This window comes from Metopolophium dirhodum, chromosome 7 (genome assembly GCF_019925205.1).
Source record: "Metopolophium dirhodum isolate CAU chromosome 7, ASM1992520v1, whole genome shotgun sequence".
Classification (NCBI taxonomy): domain Eukaryota; kingdom Metazoa; phylum Arthropoda; class Insecta; order Hemiptera; family Aphididae; genus Metopolophium; species Metopolophium dirhodum.
The window spans coordinates 24803899-24816286 of NC_083566.1; the positions used below are offsets into that span (position 1 = coordinate 24803899).

At 28.6% G+C, this 12388-nt stretch overlaps 1 protein-coding gene across 6 annotated transcripts; it reads right to left on the reverse strand.

The window, feature by feature from the left end:
* Nucleotides 1–450: 450 nt before the first annotated feature.
* Nucleotides 451–5522, reverse strand: LOC132949589 (synaptotagmin-15-like). 6 transcript variants are annotated; one of them, XM_061020566.1, is made up of 9 exons: nucleotides 5391–5522; nucleotides 4967–5129; nucleotides 4578–4774; nucleotides 3881–3991; nucleotides 3523–3809; nucleotides 2206–2406; nucleotides 2017–2143; nucleotides 1784–1889; nucleotides 451–1638 (listed from the first exon to the last, which is right to left on the reverse strand). In XM_061020566.1, the coding sequence occupies exons 2-9, from the start codon at nucleotides 5019–5021 to the stop codon at nucleotides 1307–1309; spliced, it is 1416 nt and encodes a 471-aa protein (XP_060876549.1). In that variant the 5' UTR covers nucleotides 5022–5129; nucleotides 5391–5522; the 3' UTR covers nucleotides 451–1306. The 6 variants fall into 6 exon arrangements, with proteins under 6 accessions (XP_060876549.1, XP_060876546.1, XP_060876548.1 ...); XM_061020563.1 differs by having other exon boundaries at nucleotides 4578–4821; XM_061020565.1 differs by having other exon boundaries at nucleotides 5234–5511.
* Between the last annotated feature and the right edge of the window lie 6866 nt (nucleotides 5523–12388).

Sequence of the window (12388 nt, forward strand, 5' to 3'; positions counted from 1 at the left end):
TCCACTCAATTATGAGTATTTAATATAGACTTAGACTAGCCAATATTAAAAAATATGTCACAAAATATAAAGGTTACCAAATTTTGTTTAAATTGTATAATATACAATAACACAATATGGAGCTATAGTTTCTTGATTTGTATTAAAATACGTTCCAAAAAAGGGATTTTACCACGCTCGCAGTGAGCTTTCCTTAACTGTTTTAAACCTACGGACCAGGCAACATTATTTAAATTAAAAAACGATAAGAATACCAAACAGTTTATTTAAATAATTTTGAAACTTTGCTAATTACAACCTTTTATGTATAGTTTTGTAACTGGTGATTTGTGAATATTGAACTGTGTTACTTCATACACAAATGTTTGTTTAGATATAAATAAACACGTTTTTAATAACTGTTGGGGACGTTAAGGAAAATTATTAAAACTAAAATACTCAACAAAAAAATAAAAAAGTAAAATTATAATAACAATAATAACATTAGACAAAAATATCATAACAAAAATTGAAAATACTCCAATACTTGTTTTCATAGGTACTTACAAAGAAGTTAAAAATTATAAACACTTACAATTTATAAATACAATTGTTTTCGGAGACAGGTAAATTCAATATAATATATATAATATATATAATAAGGTTTTCTCACATTATAGAAATATATTTTATCATTATTATTTTTAAATCAATAAATGTGTAGTTAGCTTTATACATAATGTCATTGATGAAATTAATATATTCCAATTAGGTAGTGTTTATAGTTAAAAATACTAAATATTCAATCTCAAAACCTTCTACATAAATGGAAAATAAAAAACCTCTCCCCTTTGCGACTGCGGACAAATATAAAACACCAGACACACTGTGGAGGAATGTCCTCAAACTAGATACAAAGGAGGAATTGAGGGACTTCACAAGGGCGATGGCGAAGCAATGGATTGGTTGTCTAAGACTCACGTTCGCCTTTAAATATAATTTGAGCTTTTATTATTATTATTTTTGTTATTGTTAAATTTATTAGTTTATTGTAAATCTATCTACCCTAGTCCTCGTTATTTTGTTAATTTAATATTTATTTAGTTTTGTTTTCATCAATAAACCTACGCCATATTAAAGAAAAAAAAAATCTCAAAAAAGAAAAAATACAATTTTACCGAAACATAATGACATTTTATTAAAAAATAATTTTCAATTTGGTAAACTACAAGTTTCAATACAAATAAAACGTTCCATTTTAACGATAAATATTATACTACATATTATATTTCAATATTTACCTACTTATATTTTTGTTCTGTGTACACTATAAATATGTTTTAAATGTATCTGAAACACCTTCTTTAGTTAATAGAACTTTTCCCCAAGGAGTTAAATCATAGCCTCTCTCTGTATACAAAAAGGGTCCAAATATTACTCTCCCTAAATTACTTTCATTCCTTTTTAAAAATCCTTTTTCTTTTAAACCAATTACTACATAGCCATTTGCGGTGGAATTTAAATCTAATCGTATAGCAGCTTTATATTCGTATGTTGCCTTAGGGTCATTTTTTGTGTTGGGCACTGATGGTGATTGATATTCCTTGATGCGTTTTCCCTTGCTAAAATATGCTATTTTCACAAAAGTTCTGGATTTTTCTAAACAAATATATTATTTCATTATTCAAAAATTTATTAGAGAACGTTTTATTAAGAAAATTACAGGTTTTAAATCATACAATATAATTGTATAAATATAATACTTAATAGTTAATATAGGTAGGTATATTATTATTTTACTAACCGTGGGGCAGATTTAAATTGTTAGCTTCATGGACCACTATATGCAAAGTTTCTTGTTGTTTTTTATAACTTAAACTGATATTGATATTGCAAAGATTTATATCAGGCTGTAGACAAACAATTATAGGTACATACATATATAAATAAAATGTCTACAAATATTTGTACAACACTAATTATTAGATATTATATTATTATAATACCTATTATTCCATTTAACATTTAAACACTTACCCAAGAATGTTTATAGAGTTTAACACTTTGCGCACCGTCGTTACTTGGTGATATATTATCTAAATAAAATAAAGCATGTCCAACTGCATCATACTTTCCTTGATATTCATGATCAAAAACAGATATCCTAAATAAATTGTGACATCGATAAAAATGTACGCAAAACATTCTCAATAAAATATTATTTACCTCAAAACTTTGTTTGTAATACACTTGGTACTTATAAAGAAATCTTCATTTACAACGGGGCTCATAGCAGCAGCAATAGTTTTACTAGTTTTTGTAGATTTTTCCTGAGGCAAAAGCGTAAGTTTCAAAACTGTTTTATATGGTCGTTTATCTTTTCCTTTTGGCGCTAATCCATCCAAGTTGTCCACACGAACAAACAGTCTATTTTTTTTTACAAATGTTTTAAATTATAGCTGTTTTATCATTACATTTTAAATAATATTATTTAAAAACATAGAGTCAATAATTAATAAACATATCGACTTAAAATAATTTAATTGTACCCTAATGCTTAATACGTTTTATACAATTATAATAACATATCATACGCTTCGTGTCTTCATATTAAGATACATATTTATACACAAACAGGCAATACAAAAGAAGTATAATAATTGGGGATTCTAATTGCGATTGCGAAAATTGGGGACAAACCTAAACGCTAGACACAATACAGTGATGGAACGAATTAGAAGCTTGGGCATAGAGAAACAAAATTACTTTAATTCACGATAATAAACTTCATCCATCAATAATGTAGTGGGTGGTGGCAACTCCCAGACAACATTTTTGTGGACGAATCCTTTCAAGCCCGTAGCCTTAGCGATTTTAGTTAATTTGTTGTAATTCAAAAAATTTAACTAAAGGGACTTGAAACTTTTCACCATTATTAACATTAATATTTTCTGTATGCAATGAAATGTCCAAAATACCTACTTGGACTTATTCTAAGCTATTTATACCGTACCTATTCACATAATTATACGGTACAATAATCTTATTTAGAATTATAAGTTAATAACAATAATACCACATGGCACTAGGCACTATATCAGTATGGCACATGATATTATGATATACACGTGATATTATGATATTAACAAATAATAAAATAATAAGTTTTTGGTAAAATGTAATAATTCAATCTACCGTATATTACTAGTTGAAAAATAAATTGATAATTTTTTTATAAATAAATTATAAAATATTCTTAGAAATATAAAAGCAGACACCACAGTCTTCGTTTGGAATCGTAGTTTGCATGCAGATTGCAGAGAATATATCATTGAATTTAAATTTAACACATCCATTACAGTGACCTATTTAATGACGTAGGTAGTACACTTGAAACCTAAGCTTACCAGGTTATACTATAATTTATACAACAGAGTGACTTCTCCGGTTTTATTTAGTACCTACCTAATAACTTTGCAGCCTGCTGCATGTACAAAGGGTATATAAATAATAAGGTTATTCATATTTTATTGATAATATTACTTTTTTGTATGTTGATCATATGTAATTTTAAAATTAACGTTCCCATAAGCTTGTTCTTGGTGTGCATTAGGATCAACCGGAGGCGCATTGTCTACTGGTGTTTTCCAAGTATTCGAAACCACCTCACTAGATTTTGATCTTATTGATGTCAATCTACTAGTGACATTAATCATAGATGTTGCAACTGATCCAAAACGATGAGGACGTGCAGTTGAACTTGATGTATTGTCGTCGGCACTTTTTGACGATAATGCAAAACTATCGGAGTCTGTAGTTGAGGTCATATCCTAAGATTAGAAATCATTGTATTATTATTAGTTAATTAGTTTTTAATCGAAAGAGGAAACTCCCTTTTTACCTGCATACTCTGAGATTTAAGCCAACCTGTAGTTTCTTTACATGATGCAGGAGAAAGATAATCCATCTTATCCTCTTTCTTCGAAAATTCTTTTTTACTAGATGTTAAACTCTTAAAAAAATAATAACGATAAAAACGCACTAACAGTAGTTTGAACGTCAATATCTAAACAATTTTCTATATTCTTGTACAGGTTATTCTTGAGTTTTTCATTAAAACTATTCAGTTTTTACAATTTAAACATATTACCGCCGTTTATATTCGATATATTTTAATGTTCAACTTTGTACAGCGACAATAAAGTATTTAAAAAAGAAATTCTATAATTCATTTGAAAACCATACCATAGTCATTAGTCAACCCTATGTACTTCAAGAAAATCATTGTTGAAGATTTAAAATTAAATATTATGATATATTATAATATTGCAGCTCATAGCAATAATCATGATTCATGATAAATACCAACCATTGTGGTTTAATTAACATGTTTTTAAATGTTCAGCCATGCTTTATATAATAATATACTTTTAATCTTCTATATTATTTATAAATTACATGCACATTTAAATGAATATACTTAATAGAATTCAATAAAAAATTTAAAAAAATGAACTGTGTATTTTTTAAGTTTTTAAGAATCTATACTACACATCCTACCGGGTATAATATTTTAAGTATTTTAATACCTAACTCACCAAGTCTGGCGTGGAAGTAGAACCAGCTCCCGCTGTTATAGGCTGTAACATCATCATACTGACACCAGCTAGTGTTTGGAATGAATTTGGAGTTTTTGGATCTTTGGGTTTATTCATTGGTTTTCCCCATTTTCCTCTTTTCTTCATGGTTTGTGTTTTCGGCGGAGGGTCATCGTCTTCGCCATCGCTCGTAAAACCTGACACAGAAAGTCCATCCTCGTCGTGAGAAATATGTCGACCAAAACTGTAATATGGTGGTATTGTGGTAATAATTAATTTCGTACGAGGTTAAGTTGTGTGCTCGTAGTTAATGTATTATTTATGTACATGAATCTATATATGCAATGCATTCGTTAAATCGTTTTCGTCATAATTTTATAAGTACCAACCTCGATATCTTTTGAACAGTGTAGTGTTCGGTACTGCCGGCAACCGAGTTTCCATTTTCCAACAGCCCTAGATTGAGGCCCACGTCTTCGGAACGACGACCGAAACCAAAATAAAATAAACAGCATCGGTAACAACTTTTGAACATTTCAGTATAATTTCACTCTGAAAAAACGAATAAACCATTGACACTCTGTTGAAAAAGTTTCAAAATCAAACCATCTGTTCGATATCATTTTGACAAACCGCAAACGTATTATAACTTGTACCTGCAGCTAATCGAGATTAGTCTATAAACCATTTTTAAAAATATCTGTCATTACTTAATAGTTAATAAATAAAACCAACTATAATAATTTACTTTAAAAAAGTTACACGAGAACATAGAACATTAAAAAAAGAAAGAAAGAATTTGATTTTGTGTACCTCTACTGGCGAATACACTCAAAATTGAGTATTGCCACCTAAAAACACTCTTGGATATACTGAAACCTCAATGTAGACAGATGTTTCGGTCAACTGTGTAAACAGTTCAGTATATTATGCAGGCGAACATCGGTGTATTGGCCCCTATCGGCGTAAAAAAACTACACAAAAGTATACCATGTTTATCGGCATAGGAAGTACATATCTTTTTATGGCGATTGTTTTATATATATTTATAACCAATCTGAAACCAGCTATTATGTATATTTAATATTTATTTATTTTTATATACAAATAATATCTCATAGGATCGACGTGTCGCATTATGATAAAAATAATATTGTATGTTGTTAAAAAAAATCTATGTATTCACCTATAAAATACGTTATTTTATAACTAAAATTGCTAAATATTATATTATGTGCATATAATATAAGATATAAAATTAGAGCTCTAGGCACTACGTACAAGTCGCACTCGAGTGGCCTATCATAATTTATCATCATTGTTTTCGCATAATAATATCACATATGACATTGAAAAGAGGCTCTTGAGATGCCGCTTAAAAAAAGTCAAACATGTTCCTTTGTTTGCACAGACTCTCCAGATTTTCCAGTTCTAGACCTCTATATTTCAATATATATAACCTACCTAGACTTTAAGGTAGAACCTTATAACAGTGAAAAAAATTAAACTAATTTTATTTTATTATTTAGCAGTGTACACACTGCTAAATATTTTATAGTTATAAATAGAAATGTATAGCCAATTAATGTAGCGTGTTAAATGTTAATTTAAATTTTAAACCTATCAAATATAAATATTGATGATTTATTATATAATGTCGTAGTGTCTATAATATAAGTGACGATTTTTAAAATAGCCTGACAAAATCTGATGAATTTCGTTTCTTTTAATGTAGGTATGCAGTTTAGATAAAGTAGACTAAGCATTTGTTTTTAACCATTTTATGACCAGTCTATTTTTTAACATAATATAAATTATAATCGTAAATATTATATTATAAAAATAATAATATTTACTGGCCAAGAAATTACAATTTTCAGTAAGTAAATATATTATATATGGCATAGTTAAATGGCCCATCTCACCACTGAGAATAGCAGCTCTTATAGATGATGATGGAGTACTATTAAAATATAAGTATACATTTATACATTTTATAATATTTTTGATAGGTATTTTCATAAAAACTGCGTCATAATTGACAATAATTCAAAAACATAAATAGACATATACCTAATATTAGTAATTATTAATTAATAAAATAATAATAAAAATATAAATAGCAATTAATGAATATATAAAGAAGAAAAACTAAATGGAATAGATAAATAAATAGACTACATTATTATATACACTGATACATTACATAAACTGTAGGTCACTAGTACTATTTAACAACCATATAGTTTAATAGAGTGTTTGTATATTTTATAAGACGTACTGTTAATAATTTGAACCGGAATATCATTCAGTAATCTCAAACCCACTAGCAAAAAACATTATTATCTTTATTTCCTGTAAAAGCAATTTTATTATAAAAAAGCGGGTAAGTGGGTGTCACTGTGCTTTACGCCTTTACAGTAGTTTACAAGTGGGTCACTGTAATGGATGGTGTTAAATTTGAATTCAATGCTATAAAATCATTGTATACGAAAAACTATTCTGAGCAAAGATGAACTGTCAGCATATAATTTTACTAAGTAGGTATATTTTATGATATTATTGTCATTAAAGTAATTAATTTTAGTATTATATGTATTAGTATTTAGTAGGTACCTATCTATAAGCTACTATCTACTACAGTAGGTTAAATTAATTTTTGACAAAAAATTACATTTGAAAATATCATTATGCGTATAAATTATAATTATATACTGTAAAAGTTTCATATACCCAAGAATAATATTTTTAAATTACTTCAAAATAACTAAAATCGTTATTCTTGGTTTTAATATCTAATTTCGTCCAAATTTGAATTTAAAACGTCTGTAAAAATAACTGTGTTTATATATTCATTAGATTTTTTAGTTACAGTATGAACTATTTATGAGAATTTTAGATTTAAATTTTCAATCCTTAGCTACACAAATTAAACATTTTATAATTTTTTAATTACAATAATTGATCATTTTCAAGATGTTGATAAATTTTGTAAACATTTGAACTTTAAATAGTTATAAAAAAAATGTATCTTTAATATTTATCAACTGATATTATAATAACTTATAAGGATCCTTGCATTACATTTTTAAGCCTTTTTAAATAGTTATAAAAAAAATGGATCTTTAATATTTATCAACTGCTATTATAACAACTTATAAGGATCCTTGTATTACATTTTTAAGCCTTTTGACCAAATGAATAAAATTGTATTGACATTTATAGAATAAGAAACTAAACAAATTGGAAATTTAAATTGTCGTGAAATAAATAATAATACTAATAACTAGTCGGAACCATCCTGCAGTAATCAATTATGTCGGAAGAAGTTAAGTCATAAACGGAATGAATCGCCTAATATTGAGGTATAATTAAATTTTGTGGATTCAAATTATCTAAGTTAAAGGGGCTGGGCCCTTTAAAACCGTAATAGATGAAAGTTATATAGGTAGGTTCATATATGTTATATTCATATTAATAAACGATGTAGATTACTTTGGGGTCATATAGTAATGAGAAAGCGGTTCCTGCACGGCCGTCTGTTATTGTAAGGGTAAAAAGGGTTTATAGGACGTATTGAGTTACTAATTAACATAATATAAAGTTATAGGTATATTTTGTACATGTATAGCCATATAGTTAGGTACCTACCAAATAAAGTAATGTTATATAAATTATGTGATTGTATTATTGTAAAACCTGACATTTTAGTTCATAATATTCTAAACGAAACGAGACAATAATGAGTAATTGAATAATATATTATTTTTGTATATACATATTACCAGACAAGTCCAGAATAATATTATAATAGCGATGTTATAGATGTTCAATAGCCATTTTAATAAATAAAACAATTTATTATACGATTTATTCATCGGTAAAATACTAAAATTTAAACTGCTCAGAATGTGACGATGATAAATCACTGTCAAATTTTGAAACGACCGTCGTTTCTTTCTTATACACTCGTTCGATACACCCACTCAAAACTTCAGCGCACACAATTTGTGTACAAAATAACATAATTTATAATATTATCATATATTTTTTATTTATCATACCATTATGTTATATACCTATAACAGTATCACTCAGTATGTCAGTAAACATATACGAGACTGCACGTTCGACCGGTTTTTCACGGATCCTTGAAAGTTAGGTAGGTACCTATTTATTGAAATCAAATACTGACGTTTCATATTTGTTAAATTATAAATTTATAACGGTTTTCTAATGTTTCGCTATTATTGTTTTGCATTATAAATGTCAATAATTTATTATTCTTGTGGAGTGCATTTATAGATACCTATATAATATATAGGTATAGGTACTAGCTGACACAGTGACACGGCAATGCTTTGCTATTGCTGGGTTTTTGTGATTGTTTTTGGGTGTAACACGCTGTGGGAGCAATGTTTTTTTTTTTCATTTTATATTTTAATTTTTAGCCATCCCGACCGGCATTGTCCGTGAGATTCGCTTGAGATTATGCGAGCAGTATATTAGCGGTAGATCGCGGACACAGCGCTGGATAAATCATATTATTAATATAGAATAATATGTTGTGTAATTACTATTTTTTTCTTTTAAGACTCGTTCAAGGCAGATTCAGTGTTGCCTCCCGAGCAAAGCGCTCCCTGGCAGACGTATATTTACCAGCGTTCGCTGAGGAAAGTCTGCCAGGTCGCGAGGGTGTAGGCCTGATGCCGTTTATGTTTAACAACGTTCTTATGTCAATAAACGATGGTGGCCGGAGGAGAAGTAATGCTAACGCGGTTCCTCCTCTATCCCACGATTAACTTGAAAAAAAAAAAGGCAGATTCAGTGTACTTACAATGATATAATATAATGCGACTAAACGGGTTTTATTAGTATTTAGTTCTGTGAATTATTCATATGTTCAGATTTCAAATAACTAGATAAACACAAATCCGTGATGAATTCGAAATAATCCGGAATAACAAAAACTATTTAAACTTTAAAGCAGGGCTTGAAACCGATTTCAAAACTGGTTTCAGAAATCGGTATAAACCGTTAAAAAATCGAAACCGAAATCAATGCCGAAAAACTTTAAATATTTTAAACTGCTATATTATTTATAATTTATATCTTAGTATATAAGTAGGGACAGTAGGGCGTAGGTATAGCCGTATATCAGAGGCGTATTTACGATTTTGGCGCCCTAGGTACACACATTTTGGCACCCATTTTTTTTATCAATTTCCTATTACTCATTGACACAAAAAACTTTTAAGCCCCATATAATTTGCATTTTACTTATACTCTCTGTTAAAAATGCAGGGCTTGAACTGGTATAAACCGTTTTAAAACCGAAACCGAAAAAAAATTGGAATGTTGTATTATAATTAAAACCAAAACCGAAATAATAATTTAAAAAACGGTATTTTTTTTGAAAATCTTTGTATCTTGACATTTTGGAAAGTTTACTTTACACAACAGGCGATTCGAACGCTCAATCCGGCGATTCAAAAAAATTAACTAACTAAGAATGAACGTAAATAGTCCAGGCCTTGAAACCGATTTTAGGAACCGGTAGAAACCGTTTAAAAACTGAAACCGAAAACAAAATCAAAAACAAAATTGGAAACCGGTATTAAATACAAAACCGAAATTTCCTAATACCGGTGTGGAAAAATTTAAACCAAAATTTAAAAAATAAAAACCGGTGTAGAAAATCAAAACCAAAACCAACATTTTTTCAATCGGTTTCACGCCCTGTAAAAGTGATAACCTAAAATATATATTTTTCCCTTATTGCATTTATGCTTCCACTAATTTAGAGAACACTTTTATTTTTTTCACTCCATTTATTCCTAGTAAAAAAGTCAACCTTTATATTCAAATAAGACAAATTATAATTTGGATTTTAGCCTTTTTTTATGACAATATAATAAGATACATTATATATAGAGAAATATGTATTATTAGAAATGTAAAAGATATTATAAGTTAAGTACAGGTTATCATTTATCAGTTATCACTGATATAATTTCTCAACAAATCCAATAAAATAAAAAATAAATAATTTTTTTTTTGTTATAACCTCTAGCGACGGCGCCCCTTTGAGGACTCAGAATTTGGCACCCTGGGGCAATTGCCCCCCGTCGCTTCTCTGAATACGCCACTGCCGTGTATATAGGTATCTTAGTACCTACCCAATTTTAAAATTATGTGTGCTGCCTAAACTTACCTATTTAACATAACAAATTTTACGTTTAAAATAATTCATTATGGTAGGATTTTTTTAAATATTTTATATTTTAAACAAGTTGTGAGTATTTTGAAATTTACAATCTTAAAATTAAAATATTTAAAAATCCTACGTGGGTCTCTAACTATTATTCTTACCCTTTTTTTAAATTCGTTAAAAACTGTTAAACCACTTTGATAAAGTAGATAAATATATATATATAGGTATGTAAATATAATTTTATGTTATCACTTTTAGAGGTCCCTAGGCGATTGTCTGATTTACTAGGTATATACTATTAAAAAAAAGTAATAATAACAGAGTAAAATTAATTATTCTGAACGTAACATTTGCCAATTGCCATGGTTTGCACTTATGCGTTAGACTTCGATAACTACACATGAGGGTTCTCCTAAGTGGTTTTGACTTATGGATATACAATTTTTATCACATAATATTAAGACAGCAAAATATAATATAAATGTAGTAATATATAACCATTTAACTTATTATATTAGTACCTATGCATATAGGTACGCATTAATATTTAATTCAGTAGGTATATATATACAATTGTAGGTATTTATATAAATGTAGCTGGTTGTATAAGTATACGGAAACAGTTTAGTTACAGAATAATTATCAATAAAAACTAACACTATTTTTAAAAAGCTACTAGGTATGGAGGTGTTTATCCTCTTCACACTCCAAAACCTTTTATAAAGACGCCCTTGATGATGAGTTATGGTAATGATGACACATGCCACATGGTAACATTGACACCTAAAATATAATATTTTATTTACAGAGATAAGTAAAATTTATCATACTATAGGTATAGTATTTATTGTAAAGACATGAATCTACTTATACTCTATAGCAGGGGTGGATCTAGGGGGGGTTCAGGAGATCAGCTGACCCACAGTTAATATTTGCTGATTAAATTGGCCTCTTTTCAGATATTGGGTAGTTCGTAGTTGGACACTTGGACCCTCAAATAAACACACATAGGTACAGTATAAATAAACTTTTTTAGTTTTATATACCTAGTACACAAGTATAGATTTCTAATCTGGTTTTAATAAGTGGCCCCTTGAAATGTTCTAACCCACAGTTTCCTAACTCTGGATCCGCCCCTGCTCTAGGTATAGGCTACCTATACATTATGGTATAGGTGTACTGTATGTCTGCATACTATAATATGGATATTGCAGGATATAGGACATGCTACGTGTAATATGTACCTAATATATGTATAGTATAGTATTATAATGCAATTATGGATGTGGAGAAAAAAAACTATGATTTTGTTGAGCAATAAAAATGCATATAGGTATAGATTGGTAGGTGGGTATTTACAATTCATACGTGCGTTTCTTGCACACCCGATGTATAAAATAAAAGTAATTTACGGTTTACTTTTACAGTTTTACATACAAAATATTAAAATAAACGAATGAATAAACTGGCGTGCCCTATAAATCTTTTGACGTGTACGCCACTTACGTATAAAACATATTATGTATACGTACGTGAGATACATACCACATACGCGCTTCGAGGGTGCAGATCGCTGCTATTACAATTTGCAGTAGGT

Coding starts and splice junctions, on each gene's coding strand:
- LOC132949589 (XM_061020563.1), bottom strand. CDS start 5,112: ATGTTCAAAAGTTGTTACCGATGCTGTTTATTTTATTTTGGTTTCGGT. Junction 4,822..4,966: donor ACTGTTCAAAAGATATCGAG/GTTGGTACTTAT, acceptor ACCATATTACAG/TTTTGGTCGACATATTTCTC. Junction 2,144..2,205: donor ATTACAAACAAAGTTTTGAG/GTAAATAATATT, acceptor CAATTTATTTAG/GATATCTGTTTTTGATCATG.